Source organism: Astatotilapia calliptera, chromosome 8, assembly GCF_964374335.1.
Source record: "Astatotilapia calliptera chromosome 8, fAstCal68.1, whole genome shotgun sequence".
Lineage (NCBI taxonomy): Eukaryota > Metazoa > Chordata > Actinopteri > Cichliformes > Cichlidae > Astatotilapia > Astatotilapia calliptera.
In genome coordinates, this window is record NC_137429.1 from 22,285,836 (window position 1) to 22,311,241 (window position 25,406).

Consider the following 25,406-nt stretch of genomic DNA (forward strand, 5'->3'; position numbering starts at 1 on the left):
GTTCAGATGACGTCTCGTCTGATTTAAATAACCGAGACATTGATTATTAATAACACAGACTTTTTCTGATTTGCAGCTTTTTATGATGAAAAGGACGATATGTTTTTCTCGCAACATGAAAAATACTAGGTTATCAATAAATTAACAAGCGAGGGCTCATAGTTTGCCAGATATCTTCACTTTCCAGAGTGTCTAGCTATTTAGCAGAGTTTTAGAAGGCTAATGATGCAGCAACAGGAGCTTCAAATTCATTTTCAGGTCACAAACTTAAAAGCAGTTAGAGTTTTCAAGAAGTTTAAGTGCTTTTTAATGCAAAGGGATTCACACTTCTTCAGTTTCTCTCACTCTCCCTCCCTCAATAACTTCCACACACACATTCACACGCACCAATCATCTTCCTGCTGTTTGCACCAGCCTGCAATTGTGAGACCAGCCTGCAATTGTGAGTGCTCGAGACCATGAAACATTGTTTGTGTGCATTGAGCGTGTTTGTGCATCTCTGAGTGTGCGTTGGCATGATACAAATGATACATAAAAGGAGTCTTATGTGCCGTGGGGAAAGAGATAAAGGAGAGAGTGCACTGCATGGCGTCTCTCATCTCCAAGATAACACAGGAGCATCTTTGTGTGTCCGTGAACAACAAAACTGCAGTGGCAAGAATAAGGAGACATAAGTGCTGGGAATAAAGCGAGTAAGGAGGGTGGGTACAATGTCTAATAACGGTACGATCCAACGTGAAAGTCCGTGTGCATCATCACTGAGTGTAGTAGAGGCAGTGTGAACAAACACAACCTTCTCCCACATCCACTTACTTTATAACCCTCGCTCTGTGCGACTGGCTGAGTCAGGCGTACACGTGCCTTTTGTGAGAATAATAAACATGACAAAAACACGGGAGTACAGATTCGTACTAAGATCATTAAGTAGTTTGCCTCTAATTGACCCCAGGGAAGAGTTGAGAGGGCAGGAAAACATTTTGGATGACACAAGCACTCAGAGTCACTCTTCTGACAGCTGGGGTAACAGGGAAAAAAGAGATGTGGGAGGAGAAGAGGTGAAATTTGTGTTTGGAGTGATTTGTTACTGGGTCACCCTACTTCTGCAGTCGACTTTGATAAATAGGTCATCGCTTTTTGCTTCAAGCTTTCTATCTGCAATGACTCATATTTGTTAGAGACCAAATATTTGCCTCCTGTCTCCAGTTAACATCACGGATGGTTCATGTACATCTCAAAGTATGTGACTTTAAAGGCTTGTGACTTCTTGACGTTTCTAACCTATAAAGTCAGAGTGAAGCAGGATTCAGAGCTTCTGTAGTGTGACATATTTCCAGATGAAATGTAACGTGGGCGCATGGATTTAAACACAGGTCTGACGACAAAAGCTAACACATACTGGTTACGCTGCCAGAACCACATTTAAAAATATTTATATATTAAAATATGCTTGCTGAAAGTTATTGGTTTGCTTGCTACCCAAGAGCTTAATGGCCAAGTGCACTTTTACCACAATCAGAATCAGCTTGATTGGCAAAGTATGTGGACACACGTATGGAATTGGGCTCCGGACATCTTTGCAATGGTGCAAAGAAGTTGGAATAAATGATGGAGTCAGTAAACGATGGATAAGATATTTTAGAGACAATGGACAGATGGCAACAGCCAGGATAACAAACTTAAGGCTTTTTATGTGGGAATCCAAAATTCAATGACTGACATCAGGGTGGTAATATGTGACTCTTACATCAGTGGTCCCCAACCCGGCCACAGACCGGTACCGGTCCATGAGTCGTTTGGTAACGGGCCACGAGATTTGAGACTCGGGTGTTAAATTCATGGTTTTTATCGGTTTTTAGCGTTATTTTTTTTAATCGTTTTTATCGTTAAATCGGTTACCCTGGGTCTTTTCCCGTGTGTTATGAATAAATCTTCTTTTTTTTTGGTACTGGTGGTGGTTTTATTTTGTTGTATTTATCCGTAACACCTCAAAGGCCGGTCCATGAAAATATTGTCGGACATAAACCTGTCTATGGGGGAAAAAGGCTGGGGACCGCTGTTTTAGATAGAATCTGTGGCTTGTGTACTACAGCAACAGGCTGTAAAGAAGAAGGAGCACAAAACCACAGATCTGCAGAACATCTCGTTATGGTGCTCAGTGGAACCAAGTGGATACTTCAAACTTTTTTAACAGCGTCCTATAGGCCAGGTCCAACAGCAGCAACAATCCCAAAGGTATTTTCTGCCTGGTATAGGTTACACAGCAAAAGAGTGCTGTGTAACCTATATTTAGATTAGTTTTCATGTTACCTAATAAGCTATAGTTTAGGATCTATCTGCACTCTCGCATAAAAGGATAAAGTCCACAATCTTTTTTAAGTGAATGTCAGCACAAGAGAAAATGGCAGCAGTCCTCTCAACAACCCTGCAATTAGTTCAAATGTGTTCAATTACTCTGTGTGTAATGAGTTTTACTTTTTTCCAAAGCCACCTCTGCTTTCTTGTCTACAGTGGAAAAACCAATAATGTTCATCTGTTTCCTACCCCAGCAATCTATGCAGTGCTCCACTTTGTCCTGTGGCTCAATAACAGAACAGTTTGGATGGTGAATACATGTACATACATTGTCTGTCAGTTTAGATTCAGTACAAATAGCCTGAAAAGTAAAAAAATAAAAAAATAAATCCTTGAAACAGATGCAGATGAAGAGCTCAGAAACGAGCGAAGAGCAAATGAATATCTGGGACAGAGGGAGGTGATTCATGGTGCACTGACCCTTAAATGTCATGCTGTGAGTTGCTTAAAACCATTCCATAACCAAATATATATATACATATATATATATACACACACACACACACACACACACACACATATATATACACACACACACACACATATATATATAGTAGATGGTAGACAAGGCAGTCTTAAGGCAAACACTTATTTTTCCTTCTAAGTTGATAGTTATGTTTGGATGTTTGTTTTCTGGTTATTGATCAGTAACAGCCACTGGACATTTTCTCCCTGTGGGAAAAAATGACTACTATGTACATAAATATGAAACACACTCCTCACTCACACCTTGCCAGAGGTGGAATGGGGCACTGTCTTACAGAAGTTTCACACCTTGGCCCAGGCGATAGTAACCACCTGCACTTTTTGTCACAACTTGGCTAATGTGAAGACTCAAATGATTAATAGTAGGTCAATGACTTTCAGGATCGCCTGCAAGGGGGCAGTTGCCACTTGAGGATAAATGCCTACTTAAGACTCTCCATCAGTTGTTTTACAACTGACAAAGACTCTTGAATGGAGACTAGAAATGTTTTCATGAACGTAAAGAAGTCCAGTTGCCTTCTTTTCAAGCACATGAGACAACAAAGAACCCCACACCTGGACAGTATGGGCCCCTGAAATGCCCTCTGACTGTCTAATTGAAGTAAAATAAAGAGCAACAAAATCTGAACACAAGAGGTCTGAACACCTTGAAGATCCACATTATATTTCTAAAAGTATTCATTCATCTGCCTTCACACTTATATGAACTCGACTGACATCCCATTAATAATCAATAGGATTTAATATTATGTTGGTTCACCCTTTGCAGCTTTAACAGCTTCAACTCTTTCAAGGTGGCTTTCCACAAAGGTTAGTGATGTTTAGGAGTGTGTGTGGGAGTTTGGGGCCATTCTTCCACAAGCACATTTGTAAAGTGAGACACTGATGTTGGATGAGAAGGCCTGGTTTACAGTCTCCACTCTTATTCACCTGCCTTTATAGACCGTGCTTTGTAGACCGGTAGTCATGTTGGAACCGTTCCCCCAGCAACCAGCAAACCCAGACTCATCTATTGGACTTCTAGACAGAGAAGCGTGATTTAGTAGTGATGAAATTTCACCAGTGGACTGGCACAAGTTTCATCCTATCGCTTTACCATGATCCATTCTTTCACAAATATTTTCACATGCAGTCTGCATGGTGCTTGAGTTTATCCACCTTTGACCATGGAAGTGACTGGAGCACCTGAATTCAATGACTGGGATAGTTGAGTGACTACTTTTATCAATACAGATGTTTTTTGTACAAAATCAACGGAATAATGAACAACTTTTTGTCTATCTTCCCCTTTCTTTAAATCTAAATTAATTTGCATTTTCACTTTTACCCTGTTTCTGTCCACACTGTCCAATTCTTATACTTCCATTAACTCACTGAAAATATAAAAACCCAACATCCATTGAGCTGCACTCAGACAAACTTGACTAGCAAACCGGACACAAAGTTGATATATTGATACAGCATTATGTAAAATAATTTTAGGTGGACTATTCTCTTTGTTTTCGGTCCTGCATCATAGAAGTGGGTGTTGGGTTGATGGTCGGGCCATGCTAATGGGCATTTCGAGTTCCTGAGGGGGTAAAGAGTGGGCCTAGAACTTGTTAAAACATAACCATTCTTTTTTGTTCCCTACATGTTAAAACTAAAATGTGAGATGTGGGTGTGCTGGATTTGGAGTTGTTTAAAAAAGCTGTACTGAGTCATACTTTTAGCAATGTAATTTGCAGATGACACAACTCTGCTGGGGCTCATCTCTGGGGGGGGGATGAGTCTTCCTACAGGGATGAAGTAGAGCGACTGACAGCATGGTGCACAGACTACCTGATCAGACCAATGAGCTCACTGTGGATTTCAGGAACATGGCAGAGCAGGCAAAGAAGACCCAGCAGAGACTCTATTTCCTGAGTGTCATCAGGAAAAATAACATCTCTCAAAAACTGTGGGTGTCCTTCTACCAATACTCTATTGAGAGCATCCTTTACTACTGCTTCTGTGTGTGGTTTTCAGCTCCACAGCAGCACAGAGAAAAACACTCCAGTGAATCATTAAGACTGCCCAGGAAACCATCGACTGTCCTCTACCCTCTCTTGAAGAACTGTACAGGTCCCACTGCCGTAGGAAAGCCAAGAACATTAAAAAATGTACTTGGCTGAACAGGAGTCATAACAGGAGCATTAAAGCAAGTAGCCATCAGGGCATTAGACACCACCTTGCACCATGTGTAAAAGACGTGCAATATTGGCACACATGTGATGGTGTTCCCATGCAATTGTGTTACCGCCTCCGTAAGGAAGGCACCTAATCTCCCTATATTTCATGTATTTATAATGACAATAAAGATATAGAATGTAACAGCATTCAATGACAAATATATTTTGTTCTTAAGTATATTCTCAAACAATAGGGGGGTTAACCTGTAAATTCTGTTTATGATGAATGTTCTCTGCTTGACTTTGACTCTTCACATGATTATATTATCATCTGTGCTTTTCTTTAGTAATCTTACTTGCAGTTACTGTTTGTATAAAACTAATAGTTTTCTTACTGCTGTATTCCTTGTTTTCCTGTCAGTTTATCTTCATCGTCTCCTGTGTTTTACTTGGCTGCATCGTTATCCTAACTGGCTTCACCTGTGCTTCATTCCTCAGCTGTGTCTAATGCCCTTGTCCTTTGTCAGAGCATCTATTTCCCTCTTGGTGTTTTCCTATTTTGGATTCTTTTTTTTTCTTTGCTTGTGGACCTTTGGACTCTGTGGATTTTTTTATCAGCTGTAATAAAACGCTTCTAGTTCATCTACCTGTCTCAGAATCCTGCATTTTGCACTTACGCCCTAATCCAACAAAGATGTGGCATCATGTCATTAGCGGGGTGTGAAATTCCACACAGTGAGAAATGCGAGATAGAAGCTGCAGGGTCTCTCATACGAGACGCCCTCTCCCACCCTTCCACACCATCAGATGCAGAGTACACACCATCACATCGCTAATCAATGTACGTGCACCATCAGTTACTGGTATGCACAAACCGAAACAATCCAAGCACACAAGAGGTGGTTTGCTCTGAGTAAAACATGGTTAAAATAGGTGTTTAAATTCCACGTTGCTGTATCTGCTGATGGAAATGTAGGAAAAAGGCACATGCTGCCTTCAGGGTTCAGGCCTGCTTCATGTTATGAATATAACATGAAGTTCAAAGCAACTGGGTTGTTGAGCAAGAGGTTTCCAGGTTCAAACCAATGACTGTAGAAAACTACTACTTTTCTGCAGTCATTGGTTCAAACCAGCTGGCTTGTTGGGGCTTTTCTGTGTAGTCTCCATGTTTTCCTTGAACATGCCTGTGATATCTCCTCACACAGTCCAAACGTGCTTTTTGGGTTAACTGGTGATTCTAAATTATTCATGGGATTTAGTGTGAATTGTTGTCTGTCTCTCTGTGATAGGCCTGCAATAGATTGACAAGCGGTCCAGAGTATACGCTGCCTCTCACCCTATGACACTAGAGACAGACTTCAGAGAGAATGAAACTAGTTATCAATTCAATAAGTTAACGCAGGATATTTCCTGTACGTTCACATGACACGTGAGACTTTGCTATTAGAAAAATCTGAAGTGATTAAACACAAAATAGAGATGAAAAACAACACAGCTGCTGCAAGCAAATCAGTGGCATGAGTGTGTGTGAGAGGAAAAACATTGTACAGGAGTCTAGCATTAAAATACTCACTCATAAGTTACCATGGCAATATGCTCCGTAACAAGTGAACTATCTTCATAGTACAGGAAACTCAGGCTTAACCCTGAAATTACCAGGGTAAGATGAAATCTTGCTTCATAGTACAGGGACAGTACTGTTAGTTGGTGAGCCTATAGTCTTGCAGTCTTTGACAGCAGTAAACTAATCTTTTACTGCATTACCTTTTACATGTGCACGTGTGTTTACATGTGTTTTTGTATGTGCACAATCTTTCTTTGCACTTACCACTCCTGCTGCGCAGCATCCTGGCTGAGACGCCGTTGACTCTCCCTGCACTGGGCGGACTGGCCGTGGCATTTTCCATCGAGCTCACCTCATTCCCCTGCTGTTTCAGCAGGTCTGTCAGCGTCCTGGAGACCCACACACACACACACACACACACACACACACACACACACACACACACACACACACACACACACACACACACACACACACACAGGTTAAAAACGGTGCTTAACTTATTTTATTTGATAAACCAAGTTAGAGTACAATAGATATTAAATGTATGTGACTTCTTTTTGTGATATTTTATTAATGAAATGCTTTTTTTTTTTTTTTTAATTTGACTCCTCATCCAGTCAATTACCCTGATGAAATCATAACAGAATTCTCAATAAAATATATTGACAGGAAACAAAGACAAGCAATACTGTAAGAAAATTTAAGTACTGGGTAAGTAATTTAAAGGAAAGTTTAAGTAATTGTGGGTCATGCATAAATAAATGTGTGTATTGCACAACTTCATGTATTTTACCGAAAAGAATAATGATATTGTAAGTGGTGCCTAAATTATGGAAATTATACAGCAAAGGAGACACAAATTATACTATGAGTAATTGTAAGCATTGTGTAATTTCATGGTAATATTTAATGTGCGAAGTGAGTGGAAAAATATTTTGAAATATAATATAATAATGTTTTTCTGCTAAATGACCATGCAATGGTACACCACCTTAAAATTACATATGCAGTATTTATAGGTAAATATAATTTCATGGTAATTTAATTTAAAATACACTGAAATTCCATTTAATTACAGAGGAATTACACACTTGGTTGTGGGCTGTATTATGACCAACAAACAATTTGAACCAAGCCACAAACATAGTGTTAAGTACATGTGTGCACAAATGACCATGGAAAAAACATTTTTACCACTTTGTGTCAGGTCTCTCTGCATGTACATTATAAAGCAAAAGATTTGTGTCAGATTGGAAGACATTAGATGCCGCTGCCTGTATTCTGACAAAGTTAACTGTTTGCATCTTGTTACATTTACTGTAGGAAATATGCTTATATAATTGAGCCTGAGCAACATATTTTTATTTTCAGGCTAAATCTCAGCCAGCTGTATTGACTGGCGGCCTTTTTGCTGCTTGTCGTGTTTGCAATATGTTCACATTGAGACTTGGCTCTAGAAGAGTTTGAGTGCAAGAAATGCTTCCAAACAAGTGTGAGTGCAAGTGTTCATGTGCACACACACACGCACACACACACGCACACACACACACACACACACACACACACGCACACACACACACATTTTCATATCTTAGTGAGGACATCTAATTGACATAAAGGCCTTCAAACTCGTGGGGACAGGCATTTTGTCCCTATGAGTGACTGTTTGTCTCCAAAAGTAAAGTGTCGTGCCAATTTACTGTCCTCAGAAAGATGTCTAAACATGTACACTTTACACATACACACACACTTTACACACAGATGTATGTTTATGCACAGTTTGGGGGACTTACCCTTCATCCAACACATATCTGCTGCCTGTGTATTTCCCCCAAAAAACACTATTGACTCAAAACACTTGTAGTTAAGCTTTACAAAAGGAAGTCCACAGCACCACTCATACACACACATACACACAAATGCACAGGTATACAAGACACTGTCACGGCGAGTGAGAAGAGCCGTGTGGAAAAGGAAAAGGAGGATCCAAACGCAGGCAGTCGTGAAGGCGTGAAGGTGATTTATTGAACACAAAAAATAGAGAGGCAAACGGCAAAACGGAGAACTAAACTATACTGGGACAACTAAACTACTGAGCACGAACAAGAACGAAGGAAGACGATGGCGGCAGGGAACACACGGATGAAACTGGGTCAAACTGACCCAGAACCGTGACAGACACAGTGCTGCGAGGCTGCCGGACACTGGCGCCACCGGGCCCTCTGACCACCACCAGGCAACGGGTGAAGCGTCTTGCCCAAGGACACAACGACCAAGACTGTCCAAGCTGGGGCTTGAACTGGCAACCTTCTGATTACAAGGCGAACTCCCAACTCTTGAGCCACGATCGCCCAAATAGTGCATGTTTGCTTGTCTTTGTGACCCACATTTGACTCCCAGCACTCGAAATGGTGCTGAATGATAAAGCCACTACAAAATATATATGGATGAAACACGTGGACAATGATTTAACAATAATTTCACTGAATGACTGGAACTACAGTACTGTGCAAAAGTCTTGAGTCACCCCTTATTTCTTTATAATTGGCTTCCAAGAAGCCAGACCTTCCTGTTGTTTTGAAAGAGGTCTTAAGCAATAGTTCTCCAGGCTTCCTGAAATGCTTTTCCAATTTCATTTTCAGTCCAGACCTGTACACGACCATTTTCAGATGGACTTTTTTCTCTTTGTTTGCATTTTTCATCCCTTTTTTAAAAGAATTTTGTATCAGCAAGTGGATTCTCAGAGCTGAAAACTTGGGATGTGCAGTGTGTCTTAAATAGTTTGAGAACATTGGACAATGAGGACAAAACAAATGGCAGGCCTTAAAAAAACTGTCACCTGAGCGCTACAACAATGAGCATCTACAGCCATCTGTAAAACATGGTGGAGGCTGTGTCATGGTTTGGGGCTGAATTTCAGCCAGTGGTGATGAGGATCCTGTCAAAGCTGATGTTGATCCACCTTCCACAACTACCCAAAAGCATATGATTGGTTTCATTTTAGCATGATAATGATTCCAGACAGTATATGGAATATACCAGTGTTGTGTCTACTTAGCAAAGAACCAATTTTAGATTATATTTTGGCTGTGTTGAAGAATAAAGGTGATCATACCACGCTGTAAAACGCTCGACCTATTTCCTTCAGTTCTTCATAGTGAAATATAAAGATATGAGGGGTGATCCATGGCTTTTGCACAGTACTGTAAATGCTTGCACTGGAATCCAGACACGACTCATCTTCAGTTCTTCATGCTGAGTCTAATTCACTTATATAAAAGTAAGCCAATGGTTAAGACTAAACACACTAGTTCCAACATTAATAAGACCCTTTCTCATTAATGAGTCTTCCATTCTTGGTTTCTCACTCTGAACTCATTCAACATTTCTCAACATTTGACACACGAGGAAAAAAACCCAAACGTCTTGAATCATTTTCTCTCATCTTCTTTCATTTCTTTAGTCTGTTTTTCTTTGAGTCTCGTTCTTTCTCTCTCACCCCCTCCTTTCCTAAACTCAGTTCTAAATCTGACTCTTTGTCTTTTCCCTCCACTTCAAACCATACTGTTTGTCTTCCTCCCTCACCCTCTCTCTGCTCCTCATCCCTTCTGTGACTCACCACCACACAGTGCCTCGGGCCTCTGCGCACGCTTCTCTTGGCTCGCTGCTCAAACAACTTGCTGATTTGGACTTTTAATCTGCAACAAAAACTGCACCTGTCTTCAGGCTGTGTGGTGTTTATGGAGCGTTGGCTGAGCTTCATGAGAGTTTCTGTGGGTGCCTTTAAATAATGAAGACGTTGTAAAATTATGATATTATTTTATGCCATGTTATACCCCTAATTAAAGATTGTGAAGTATTATGTAGTTTTAGTTTGCATTATTCTCCTGAATTAGAAGAAGCTGATAACTATTGCATTAGTTAAACTGATTTGCATTACATTAAATTGCTGACTTGTTGTGAATGAATGATATTGTTTTATGATGCATTATATTGCTGAGTTATAAGAAATACTGTTCGCAGAAGGTTATTGTCTAATTTGTCTGAGTAGAAGAGAACAGAGTGTGCTGGAGTTTTCTGCCCCATTTCAGCAGGAGCAGATAAACAGGGAGCCAAGGTCGTAGCTTAGGCGCTGTGTGAGAGAGAGCATGTGAATGTTTAGGCTTTTTATGATAAGGTGGAGGCACCAGAGGTTATAAAAGTTTGAGCAATGCTCCACCATTTTGAGATTTTGAGGCTGTCTGCATCAGTGTCCATCTCCCACGTGTGTGATCATTAAATCATCGTTTGACTCAACCCGGCCGGACCAGTGTTGTTATTGTGGTTTTTGCTCTTGTCTCCATCCCCAATATTTTGAACCTTAACAGCTTGGGGGCTCGTCCTGTGGTATTGGGGTGGAATTTAAAAGTTTGGACGGTCCGAGGTTGTCGAACGGACAGGCACGAGCCAGTGGTCTGATGTGAGTGGACAAAAGCCGGCTTATCTAAAGGTAAGGCACTACCTGTTGAATGATTTCCAAAATGTGCCAAATTGGATATGACTAAATTAAAGTCTACTCACTGAAATTACTGGTAGAGTGTCTGTTTTGATTTTGATGAGAATCACCGTGTGGTATGCAGTTAAAGTTGCTTAAGAATGTTTAATGAAGTTGAAGAAATATGAAAGTAATAATGTTGGGTTTGAGTCCCTGGATATTGAGCTGAAGGCTCAGGTAGTTTGGTAGGGAAATTAGGACAGAAACTGTTCCAGAAGTAACAGATACTGTTTAATAGTTTTACAAATTAGGACAGAAACTGTTCCAGAAGTAACAGAGACTGTTTAATTGGTCGTAAAAAAGTTATCTTTCTTCGGTGGGACCCGTTATGGTAAAATTTTTCAAAATCGGTTAGGTGAAAATTATTATAGGACGGCAGCCCAGAAGTCTGCTAAGAAGCACATAGCCCGGAGGTTACGCTCCCTCCTGGCCGTGGACGCGCGGTCTTGACCTGTCGGCGAACAGGGGTAGTTCAGTTTGGCTTTAACTGTGGGGTACAGGGCATCCCGAAATAAGCTAGGAGTTACCGAGACTCCTCATCGTTTAAAACGGTGTCATGTGCTTGTTTGGACAAAGTTAAATTGAGTTAGGGATTTAGAAGTTAGGTCAGAAACTGTTCCCAGAAGTAACAGATACTGTTTAATTGATTACAAAAAAGCGAAGCTTTCTTCGGTTGGACCCGTTATGATAAATTTGTCGAAATTGTTTAGGTTCTTTAGAAATCAGGCCATAGGCTGTTCTGGAGGAAACAGATACTGGTTAATTGATTACAAAAAAGTTGGACTTTCTTCGGTGAGACCCGTTATTTTAAATTTGTCGAAATTTGTTAGGTGCTGAATCTGTCAGGCCTGTCAGTGATTGTAAATATAAGACGTCTTTGTAATATAAAATAATAGAGTTTTGTCTGAGCTTTGTGTGACCCTGTGTGTGACGTGCAGCTGCAGCGCTGCGAGCTATTTTTAGACGGTGTGTGAACATGCAAATGAGCTGTGACGCGCACAGAGGACTTTTGTTGCTGTTTAGCGTGTTTTTGAGTTTTATAATTTTGATTTGCAAACAATGATACATGCCTGTAAGTAAAACGTTGATTTTGCTGATTATGATACTACAAATAAGGTGTTGAATGACTGGGGTGTGAATGATGTTGGAGTTTAAAGCTGAAACTCAGAGAGGAGTGTGTTGGGAGACTGGCATGTAGTCTGCAGTGCAAAGGTGGGCGTCTTGCCTGCTAGTCTATTTAACAGTAATGAAAATGATATTAAATAAATCTCTCAGTGTGTTGATACAGGTGGCTATGGGGCTGGACCAACTGCCCCCACAAGCACGGCGGCCGAAGCAAAATTATAGTAATGGAAACCAAACTCAGCAAGAATCAGCAGCTGTGGAAAAGACAGCAGCTAGCAGAGAATTAAAGGAGAAATTAAGAGAAGTTTTAACACATAAAATTGCGGCCAACAGACTTGTGGAGGTTGGGAAGGCGCCTGGAGCATCACAACAAGAAGGTGAAACAAAAACACACACAAGCAGAGAAATGTGAGAGAGAGGCACGTGCTAGAGAAATGCCTCGTTTGAGAAAAAACGTTAAATTAGCCCATGTACAAACGCACATACACGCAATGAAGAAACAGCTTACACCCATGAACATGTGAAGATTTTCCAGCAACTTTAAAGCAGTGAAACTTAACATACACCCGCCGTTACACAATAAAGTTTATCCACTACTAACAAATAAACCCTCTGGGTTGCAGGATAACAACTTAACTTTAAAAAAAAAAAAAAAAATCACAACCAGTGATAACACGACAAATTTAGTGGTTAATAAAAGTCAAATTGTGACATGTTTTCTTCTGATTGATTAATACAAGTGATTACTAAATGAAAGAAAATTCCATTTTTGTGCTTTAAACATGATCTTAAGAATTTTAACATGTACCTGTGTTGTCCTGTCAGCTTGGTGGGTTATGAGAGGATTATATGGTGAAAAAAAAAAAAAAAAAAAAGGGGGAGAGAAGGCTGACACAGGGCCTGGTCCCGTTGTTTTTCCCCTCTCTGAGTAACACAGCCAATACAACATGATTTTCCTGTTCGTTTGTTTTTGTTTTGTTTTGTTTTTTTTCTCTTTATGCTTGATTACAGGCTGCTTTGTCGGCCCGGAAAAGCCGAGGCTGACCCTGGACTCCTGCTCTCCCCTCTACCATCTTTGCTCTCTCCTCTACCATCTTTGATGTGACCCTGACTAAATGCTAAAGCAGCTGGACCCACAACAACTTGAAAATGTCAACAGTGCTGCAGGAAAATGATCTCATGCAGCAGAGACGGAGAGCGGTAATCCAAGGCCCGTTTCACTACACGGGGAGATTTCTGTCAGCGTGTTTTCTTTATGAGAAGATTGAGAAAGGCCCGGCTCCCACCACCGATTCTGACCACCTTATATAAAGGAATTATTGAGAGCATCCTGAGCAGCTATATCACTGTCTGGGTCGGGAACAGCACCATGCCGGACAGACAAGCACTACAGAGGGTTGTGCAATCAGCTGAGCGCACCATCCGCTCGGTGCACCCTGACCTGCACTCAATCTACAGCAGGCGGTGCTGGACCAAGACCAGGAAGATGGTGAAGGACCTCAGCCATCCCAACAACAGACTGTTCTCTCTGTTGCTGTGTACGTGACAAATAAACATCTGGATTTGGAAAACGAGGCACTCGCAAAGCCACCAGCATTGTGCCTGATTGGACACACCCCTCTCACACACTCTTTACATTCTTGCCATATGGAAAAAGACAGCTTCAGCTGACAGAGCTGTGACGAGACGCCCATCAAGCCCAGATGAAAAGTGAGGCCGAGCAAAACCATGCTGACCTTAACCACTCTGCATTAAAGCTGTGCAGGACAGTGACGGACCAACAATGACCATCGGGCAGCAAAAAGGGCGTGCCAGGGACAGGAGGAGTAACTGAGGTCACCTCAGAATGGACAAAACACCAGGAGAAAATAAGCTGAAGGCACAGGTGTCGGGGCTCGCCCAGGAGCTGACCTCTGAGAAGAGCCGAACAGCAGAGCCGCAAAAGGCCGTGGAGCAAAGCAAGGAAAACATCAATGGACTTAAATCTGATTTCTACGGAAAAGACTCTGAGGTTTCTGCCCTCAATAAGACCTCGAGGCATCAGAGCAGAAACTGAGCATGGCCCAGGAGGAGCTAGCTGAAAATCGAACCCATCAGGCTTGGAGTCCAAGACACCGGACTTGAAATCAGGCCGGAGCATCCTGGAGCTAGATGAGCAGTGTGATTTGTCCGGTCTGTTATGGAGCGAACGTTAGGGGGATGGCTTCCTGTCGCCTCTGCCGTCCTCCGATCGCTCAGCGTCCTGGGCTGCCCAGCTCTGGACTGAACGCTCGGGCCGAGACACCCAAACAACCATGGACTCCATTCCCGTGGAATGGGACCACGACTACGACCTCAGCCGTGGGCTTGAGAGTGCAAGAAGGGATCCCAGAGAGCCTTGAGGCCTGTGTAAAACTAACAGAACAAAGATTGAGGTCTTCCACTGGGGAGGTGGAAGCTGCAGACTCTCCTATACACCTTCTGGATGTCAGCCGTTCCACCTGCAAACAAACGGACAGCAGTCGTACTTCTGCAAGCAACAAACGGACATCCAGACAATTGAGCTGCGTATCAAAACCCTGAAGGAAGACCGAAGCAAAAGGGTCAAGTTAAGGAGGAGCGAAATAAGGAGAAGATGCTGGACACTGGAGAAAAGGACTGCCTCAATTGGGGCCAGAACCAGTATGGACAGAACTCTGAGCAGCAGCACCAATGGATGCAAACAGACTGAAAAGGGGGGCAGGACCCAGGGCACGCTTCAGGCCGTGGTTTACCCAGAACACTACAACAGGAAAGTGATGAACACAAACACCCACACAAACACACACATCTACATGCACCGCCTCAGAGTGAAAAGAAACATACATATGAACATATGCACTCGTTGATTGAGGGAGAAATGACACACACACACACACAAATTAAAATGTTGATTCAATGAACTGAGAAGTGATCCACACACACACACACACGCTGATGCAATGAAGAATGCTTTACTAACAAATGCTGCACACAAACATCCAAATACGGAGTTGGTTACAACAGCAAGAACTGATTGATCATTTATTGCTTAAATGTATTTCATGCCACGCAGAGGGCATTTGTGTAGATTTAGAGGACATGGTCTGAAGTACTTTGATAATGAAAACAATGTCTGTGCCATGTCTGTGCGTGATGTCTGTTTATGGCTCAAAGCCTCCACTGAATTGTTTACTGTGCTTCACACAGTCTAACAAGGAGCAGTGGTACAGAGCGAAAATGATGAATGAATGGTGTGAGTTTTATTTCGAAGAGATTATGAAAAGGTTCTGTTGATTCAACTTAGTTGTTTACGTTTTTGCCAAGGTAAAGAGTGGTGTGTAACTAATGTCCACGATTGAGTCAAGTAAATCCAACATGTTTTGTTGGTGCAAAAAGGAGTTTTGGTTGATCTTTGGGTTTTGTTTGACACTAGGTTGATTCTATCAGTGAGGTTTGGATTGTTCTCTTTCTCTGAGAGAGAGAAAGATGGTTTGAACTTTGGACATGTTTGCAATGGGCCCCAGTATCTGTTATTATATGAGTGTTTTATTGGTTACGTCTGTGTTTGCTTTTGTTACAGTGCACTGAGATAAGAACATCTGAGAGGTGTGATCCACCGGTGGTGATATTTTGGTATTTTGTGAGTTCCTGATTTAACAAATCAGCTCTTTAATCCAGGCCTGAGAGATTGAACTTTAAAGCGCTATAAAATATTCTTATTGAAAACAGTCGCAAAGTATTTTTTCTCCATGATTATAATGGGCTTGGGAGAAAATTGACTTATATGGGACACTGATCCTGAAGCCTAAAAGGATTGCAGCGAGTCAATCCAGTCCAAAGAAGGAAAAACAAACAAGGAGCTGTTTCCTTTAAAATGATGACGTCATCTTGCTGGTGATGGAGCCTCGAATAGGCTGCGCGTGAGACTCCATTATCAGCAACTTTTGGTATGAATGTGTGTGGATGTATGCATATGACTGACGACTAAAAGTCATGGACTGACGACTAAAAGTTTAACTGACTTGATACTGAGACAAAAACGGTGCTGACTTTAGGATTATTGAATGTCCACAGACAATTCACCCAGCCTGTAAAAGAAGGGTGGATGTTTTGTTTTGCTTTGTTTTGTCTGCAAGGACAGAAGAATGACAGAGACTAAAGAGCTGTAGCTTCACAGCAGTGTGAACTGCAGACTGAACCCTTTGGTTGCTAATGTTGAGCTACTGATGTTTGCATTAAGGAAATTGTGTTTTAGTAGCTGTGTTTTAATTAAGGTATTACATTATATTGTTGGGAATATTAAATGCTAAAGTGAAGAAAAGGTTTGATCCCACTCATGACTGAGCATGTTATTATTAACCATAGTGGGTCACTATAGAGAGTCAATTAATTTTAGAAAAAAAAACAAACAAACAAACAAAAAACCCTCCACCGAGGCCTATGAATAAGAGGGGAATGATAGACAGCCACACTCAAAATGGAGATATGTAATGATAAACACTGGTCCCCGTCTTTTGGGCGCTCTCTTGAAGTAGTCAACAATTTAAAAGTAAGACAAAATAACAGGGGCATGTGCTGAGGGGTGGTGCTGCACAAGAACAAGAGTAAAATAAAGAAAATATTGTTTTTAGAAGTGCAAATTAAAATGTACCATTACACTCAGAGGATCAATATGAAGCTTAATATTTGTTAATTTTGAATGAAGTACATGACTGGTGACTGTTCTGTCCTGAGCTTTTGTTTTTACAGCACCCGCTTGATCACACCAACAGTTTCTCGCCACCGAAGAGGGGTACTTGAAAAAAATAAAGAACGGGGAGGAATATCATCAAAACTGGAAACAGGTAATCCCCAAAGGGGGTGATAATGCCATAACTTTCACTATGGTCAAATTCTCAAAATTTGACCCTCAAAAATTCTTCTAACATTTAGACACAAAGTGGAGATTTAGATAAATATAATGTCGTAAACCACATAAGCATGAAGTAGTTGATTCAATAAGATGGTGAAGTAACAAGCAGCAAAAGGTTGATCATGTTAATGGTGTTTATTCAAGGGTGCAGAGGAGATTATTATTATTAAAGACAACAAATGAAATAACGAAAAGTAGAACTGGAAAGAATTTGCGTTAACGGTAATAAAATCAAAAAAAAGAAATACTAACTAAAACTGTACTGAATGTTCACAAAACTAACTAAAATTAACTAGATTTATAGCAAAATGTGTTTGGTTGCATTGATGTGTGCGTGCCCTGCTATAGTGAAATTAAGGTAGTACGTTAGTCGAGTCGTCTGGGTTGCTGCTCCGTTCACCCGCAGAATCTGGTCAGGAAAAGTCGGGAGACAGCGCCAGAATAGAATTGAGGATGATTTTAATATGATTGTTTTGTAGACATAACAAGAGTCTTGTAGTGGAGAGGGACGTAATGTCCTCCTGAGACCCAGAGAATAAGAAAAAACAGGGAGAAATTATTTTCGTTTTTTCGTTTTTCTTTTTTTCTTTTTTCTTTTAAATGAATCAAGTGTTATTAAAATAACAATCTCATAAGATGAAGATCAGGGGCCAACCCAGAAGTCACTGACACTTCACTAACTGTAAACTATTGGTTTAGGAATAAGTGATGGCACTGACCTTTCTATTTCACAAAAGTTAATTTATTTAGGATATCTGAGTAAGTACTGATTTTATTTGGAGACACAAAGGAACATTTGGCACTTCCCTCATCTCACATCTGTTTCATTGTTGTACCCAATCATTCTACAACTGAAATACCTTGGACTGCTAACCATTTCAGGCAAGTGGAGTGAACCATATTTTGCTAGATTCTCATCAGATTGGGGCTTCCTTTTATTGATCTTTGGAGAGAAGTCTTCATTACTGGTATTATTCAGGTCTTGTTCACATGTTTGTCCCAGGTTTCTCAGCCAAGAGGAGCTTAAACCCCAGATACTGTGAGTTCTTTTCACACGTTGAGATCACTGATAACTCTCAGCAACGACGTGATCTCGTAGGAACAATTAGGTGTTATGGATTCAACTATAATTGCGACTCTTATTTTTTACTTTACTGGAAAACATTTCTGCATTTTACCCATATTTTATTTTTAACTCAAAATCAAAATTCCAGATTCTACTACATGTTGGTTTTGCACCAGATAGGACGACAGATTTCAGGTGGCCCTGTGTCTTTCTCTATTACATCTGCCACTGCATCTCGATAATCTTTGTGTGGCTTTTAGTGGGTCCTGACCCTCTCATATTTTGAAAAATCTATGTTTGAATCTCCCTTAATAATTGTGTTAAGAATTCTCTCCGCCTTTGTCAAAAGTTGGGTATTAGGAAAAAGTGAAATAAATATAAATATAAAGTCCCAATGTGTAGAGCACACATTAATAAATTAGTCATGTTCCCTGTGAAAGTAAATGAGCCTAATTCTTAAAGACCCCTGAAGTTATTTACCAGATGTTTATTTTTTGAATAAAATAAAAATCTGAGTTTAACAAAACATTTTAATTGTAAATATCAAGCTTACCTTTCTTTCTTCCATAAAATGTGCTTGTGGACACGCCAGCCATTTTGAAAAGGTGGGAAAAACAATTGGCAAGGCCACACCCCCACACATGGGATATAATTTTAAAGGTTCTGTTGTCCTCTCTAAGAAACATCAGGACTTAGAGGAGTGGCAAGTAGAGTATGAGAGCTACAAGCAAAAAACTAAATGTGTACTACAGTGCGCAAAAATGAATTACTGGGTCATCAGGGGGTCTTGAGGGACATTTATAAAACAAAAAATCCCACAAACTTTAAAAGTGCACTTGAAAAGCTCACACAAGAAGGTTAATCTAGCTTACCTAGAAGACCTCATCAGGGGGAGCACACTCCCCCTCTTTGAAGAGCTCACCCACTTAACTCGCATCACAAGAAAACAGCTAACCCCAGATAAGGCAGCGTGATGTATCCCGAGATAACAGGACTGGGACATCTAAATAAAGGTGTGAAACAATCGCCTTCAAAAGGTTATCAATTAACTTTAACCAAAATTAGGAACACTCGGTGCGGCAAGAGTTAATAGTTATTAGTCTCAACACCCAAGGATAATTAGAAGAGCATGACTGATATGATGCAACTGAGATTTTGTTACACTTAACTTTTGCAAAACACAAATAAAACTAAATTGAAACTAAGGATTTTCAGAAAATAAAAACTAGACTAAACTAGCAAAGAATTGGTAAAAACTAATTACAACTGGCAAATAATTGAAAATCTGGAGTCGAAACTAAATAAAAGATAAAACCTAATGAAAATGGCGAAACGTTTAAAACTCTGGTGCAGAGATTGGCAAATCTGACCAGGAACGTTATAAAATGGATTGTCAGAACAGTCAGCGTTAAAGCCACTTTTGACAGTCCATACTAGGATGGCATTGGACATCTTGGGGTGGAAAGGGGGTTGGTGTGACCAAGGTGTGGTTTGGCTTGTCGTATGTATATTTGAGATCATATGGCTCTGGATGGACCAGTTACCAGGGCATGGAAGGAGGACAGACTCATTAAAGGAGGAGAAGGCATTTCCTGGGATTGGAGATCCTCTGGGTGAGTGGTTGATTAAAAGCATGCATAAAATAGAAGTTATCTGTTGTTATTGATTGGTAATAGATTGATAATTGGCCTCATTTACAGCTGTATTGACTTGTTGTGGACGTAGTCGACTTCAGGTTTAAACACTTTAATTAACAGGTTGAAAATAGTGACATTAAAGGAAGAGTATGCAGCGCCACCCTGTCAGACGCCAGTGATGGTGGAGCTCACTGATGAATCAGGTGAGCTGGATTCATGGCTGATTCAAAACTAAGATCCCCCTGCTGTGGTCAGTAAGGGGAGAAAAGGGGGAAATAAAATCAAGAATTAGAGAGGCATTTATAAACGTTTAGGTGTCAAGTGAAACGGGACAAAAGGGGGTGTTATACTGTTATTTTCAATGTCAGCATTATTATTGTATGAGAATCATGCAACAAGCATTGCATCGATGATCATTTATTGAAGCTTTTGACCTTATACTAACATCTGTGTTCCTGTGATTGTTATAACCTCTGATGAATCTTCCATTTACAGGTGTTAGGATAATGATATAATTTTTCATTGCAGGTGTAACCATGATCATTTTTATACATATTGCAACTTGTTGCTCATTGTAGAGTTGTGCTCAAGTTAATAAGGGTTAAAAGCTACAGTCAGCGCGAATGTCTGACTGATCTATTGAGGGGAAAGGCTTCGAGCATAGAAGGCCGCACGCGCTTACAAAACACTGATATCATGTTATTTTTTGTGATCTTTTCTTAAATTATGTCTTTAAGCTTAGTTTAAATAGTGGCAGTTAATTAAACGAGATTTATTAAAATATTAAATACCTGAGTCAGAACGTTACACGCGGATCACCTTAAGAGTCTGGGAAACTTTGTAGCTGCCTAATTTTTTTTTTTGAATGTTCTAGCTCCGTTGATTTGACACATTGGAATGTGTCAAAAAAGGGGGGGGGGAGGTTGAGCTTTAACATCAAGCAAGGATTATTTGAACATTTTATAACTTCATTTGTGTCTTTAATAATTTAGGAATGGTAAAGCTTAAGCTAATAGCGGTCCGAGAAGACGGACCTTTTAGAGAATCAGTGAAAAAGCATAAACTATCACTTTCATGTTTAATCATTACTCATTGAAATGAACTGAATAGCGTTTAGAAGATTTGTTAATTTTTTGTCTTTTGTTAAAAAGAGGGGTTTTAATAATTTTCAGACACACCTTGCAAATGTGCTTATAACGAGTTGGCACTCGGCCTTTTGAAGGTCAGAAGCTTCGTTCGGCGTGACTGTCCGGACTGATAAAGTGTAAGAAATGCCTTGAGTGCGGAGGGCTAAATGCAAACACTGCTTACACACACATAAGATATGATTAGAATAAGTCCCTGGGACATTCTGAATGTTTAGACCAATTCTGAATCACTAGAAGGTCAGTAGATAACAACATTAGATTATTAGGGTTAGGACGAGAGGTGTTTTGGTTTTCTGTCTCTTACAGAGAAAGGAACAGACACCAGACGAGGTCACAGAGATGCGAGGATCCTCCGTAGCAGAGTCAGACACAGTGACTGCCGAGACATCAACTGGGTCCAAGGGTCATGGCGTTTGGGCTCCAGCTAGTCACCACAAAAGGATGGATCCCATAAACACAGCAATAACCATGAAGGGGTTGGCGGAAATCCGGAAACACCAGACCAACGAAGTTCGAGAGGCTTTTGGGCAAAAAGGGGACACCTTCCTGTTCCTTTTTCTGGAGAATACACAGATCGTTGTTTGAAATCGGAGCAGAATAATCCCCTGATCTGTGTTACGACTGAAGGGTTGTCTAACCCCTAAGGTTGAGGAATTAAGAGCAGAGGATCACCCAACTGGACGACACTGGTAGCTGCAGCAATAAAATAAAGGTTAAGAGCTCTTCGGACAGAGGTTCTAGTCTACGTCTGAATGGTATCAGGGAACATCAAATAAAGCTGTGGGAGAACAGGGGAGTGTCATCTGGACCTGCTATCCTTGTAGTAATAGTTTGTCTTGCACCTGACTTGCGCAAACACAGAGGTCATCTTACATATGGTTCGCCCCTCAGGGGGACAAAGGACCTCAGGAGTGAGAAGAGATGAACCCGGCCACACTGGGCTACAGGGTGTTTGTGAGGTCATTATTCTAATGACCTCATCAGGGGGAATTGTAAAATTATGATATTATTTTATGCCATGTTATACCCCTAATTAAAGATTGTGAAGTATTATGTAGTTTTAGTTTGCATTATTCTCCTGAATTAGAAGAAGCTGATAACTATTGCATTAGTTAAACTGATTTGCATTACATTAAATTGCTGACTTGTTGTGAATGAATGATATTGTTTTATGATGCATTATATTGCTGAGTTATAAGAAATACTGTTCGCAGAAGGTTATTGTCTAATTTGTCTGAGTAGAAGAGAACAGAGTGTGCTGGAGTTTTCTGCCCCATTTCAGCAGGAGCAGATAAACAGGGAGCCAAGGTCGTAGCTTAGGCGCTGTGTGAGAGAGAGCATGTGAATGTTTAGGCTTTTTATGATAAGGTGGAGGCACCAGAGGTTATAAAAGTTTGAGCAATGCTCCACCATTTTGAGATTTTGAGGCTGTCTGCATCAGTGTCCATCTCCCACGTGTGTGATCATTAAATCATCGTTTGACTCAACCCGGCCGGACCAGTGTTGTTATTGTGGTTTTTGCTCTTGTCTCCATCCCCAATATTTTGAACCTTAACAACGTCTTTGTCGCTGGTTAAGAGGTTAATACTGGAGTGTGGGCTAGATTGACAAGAAAAGTCTGTAGTATCTGCAAAAACAACCCAGATGTGAACATTAAGAGGAACACATTCATTAATGAACCAGAATCAGTTGAAGTCCAGCTAGTGACTACTCTTGGACTTCATGTTTGTTTATTGGTTTACAACGGGAGTGTCAAATTCATTTTACATCCCGGGCCACATACAGCCCACTGAAACCAGGCCAGACCAGTGAAACTCCCCTTTCTACCAGTGTAAAGAAGTTACATATTTAGCTGTTTTTCTACACGATAAAGAAAAAGCTCCTGTGACAAAGACATAAATCTGTCAGCACGACTCTTTCGACTTAAATCTTAAGAAATAAATGTGTAAAATTATAATTACAAAAACAGTTACAGAGGTTCTATTAGGGACGTAGCTAAGCATTTTGGAATTTTGGCATAATTTGTGAAAGTTGAAATTTCTTCGGTATTGAATAGCAGAAACTACGCTTTCTTGTCAGAGGTAATTTTTTTTGGCGGGGAGAACCAGCGGCTGACAACACTGTAAACAACGGTAGATTGTTGCGTCATAAGCAAGCGAATAACCCAAAAATAAAGATTTTTGATGGAAAACTGGTCTCAAAGCTCACTGATGAGAGAACTGTGCAGGAAGTGGGATTTGAATGGAATTCATTACAATGTTATTCAAACATGATGCGTAGTTTTGTCTTCTTTTGCTTTTGGTTCAGTGAATTTTGGTCGGAGAGTGACGAAACCTGCAGTTTCGGAATCCATGAGATGTCTATACTTTCAGCACTTGCATGTCCATGTACGTGCTGTCGGGTGAACAGTGTTTTGAGTTTACATCTTTTCATAGAATCTGGCCCTCTGACCACCACCAGTGGGCAACGGGTGAAGTGTCTTACCCATGGACACAACGACCGAGACTGTCGGAGCCGGGGCTCGAACCGGCAACCTTCCGATTGAGCCACGATCGCCCCACTTTAGCCATTGTTCCAGAGGTTTTGTAGTTTGTATTTTGCAGGATCTGACCTTAGGTTAAACTTTCTGATCTGTTCCCTCCTGGGAAGATTGGCAACCACCTTTGTTACACTACTTTTTGTATTTACCCAACAAACTCACATCTAGAAAGCTAATAAAAAAAACATGCAAAAGTATCCAGACTCCCAATGTAAATGCCTCTATGATATGAAAGGGCAGGCCAAAGCTCAGAAGAGTAGCTTTTACTTTCACTGGATTGCCCTAAAGTTCCCTCAACAGTGTTCCCTGTGAAAATTATTGTTTCTGCTCTGTACTCTTGGAGAAACCTTATGGAACCTATATGTGTATTATACTTATATATTCTGTAAGCTTCTGCCCTCACTGCGCTTATTATCCTTTGACATATTATATAAAAGTATTGTGCCTGAGATCAGAGAGCTCATCAGTTCTTCCATCCTATCTCATCACATTAGAGCCACAGTGAAATGAGACTTCACTAATGTCCTGTAACAATCAATTAGTCCTCTCAGGTCACCCAGATTAGAGCGTGCACAGTGAGTCGTTCCAACAAATATTAACAGTAACTCTCGAAATGTGAAATCCTCTCTGCTGTATGACTGCACTGATTGAATGTAAGATGTTCTCAGTGAGTACATTACACCATTTCTGTACACTGCGCCTACAAGCAGTAAATATCTACTATGTAAACATTTTTATAAGCTCTTGGTGATTTTGGTTTTACGGCTTTCCCTAAAACATCAAACTGTGGAGTCTGAGTGATAAACATAATGACAGATAAAAATTCCTTCCAACCAGGTTAGCCGTTGATGAGTAGTGTTTGTCTCTGACCTTTTCCTGAAAGCGGTTAAGCTTCATGCAAATGGTAACCACATTGTAACAGATGTCATTCCACTCTGAGTCTTTCTTCCTCTCATTTTTCTGCATATGTTCAACACCCGTCTTCTGTTCAAAACCACTTTCTAAAGTCTGGACTTCTGCATGCAGTGCAACAAAATACCTATAACATTGGACCAGAGCTCTTCTCGCAACCTTAGCTGTCACCCCAACATTCCCATTAAAAAGAATGCAAGTTTACAGCACTACCATGCTTTCTGCACTTTTCAAACCTACATCCAAAGCTGAACGCTACATCCATCTTTACGCTGTCTATGATTTTTTTTTTCCTTTCAGGCAAGAGGACCTTCTTTTTTTGGTTGCTTTTTTCCACCTACTACTTTTAAAACAATTAAGCACTGCTCTGTGGAGATGTGTCAGTTTTTCTTTTGTCAGTGTATCTGGTCGCACCCCTGCCACTTGGGCTGGTGCATATGCAAATCAGAGAAGCTGAGGGCACAATAAGCAGGTCAGTATCTGCAGACATCTCTACAATATTTCAATGCAGGAGCACAGATTTTTACAGAAGGCACAGAACCGCTTGAATACTTAAGACTTTCTGCAAAAACTCTTCATTCAGGCTTCCTACAAGTGAATGTTCCCTTCTGTTGCCATTCTGGCAGCATATTTTTCCAACAGCAACATCAGTCATTTAGAAGTGAATATCAGAAAGTCATGAGAGCGCTTTAAGCTTTTGTGTGTAATGACCAATACACTGAGCGATTCAACAGGACTTACCCACCTCCATGCAGGCTTTTACTCTGAGCACTGATAACAAGCTGGAGTGTCATCATCATCGCTTTAGTCTGGAGAATGCAATGTCTGTGTTTTCTGCAAAGAATTTCAAATTCCGATTTGTCTGACCACAGAGCAGTTTTCCACTTTGCCTCAGTCCATTTGGACATTTTGCTTCCTTTCTGCATGATAGAGCTTTAACCTGCATTAGTGGATGGCACTGCAAACTGTGGGAGTGTT

At 40.7% G+C, this 25,406-nt stretch overlaps 1 protein-coding gene across 1 annotated transcript in view; it reads right to left on the bottom strand.

The window, feature by feature from the left end:
- Nucleotides 1–25,406, bottom strand: part of shisa8b (shisa family member 8b) — a 48,904-nt gene that overhangs the window by 13,096 nt on the left and 10,402 nt on the right. Inside the window, exon 3 of the mRNA XM_026177173.2 lies at nt 6,817–6,941. Coding sequence (XP_026032958.2) covers nt 6,817–6,941 — 125 coding nt within the window. The remainder of the gene's footprint in view (nt 1–6,816; nt 6,942–25,406) is intronic.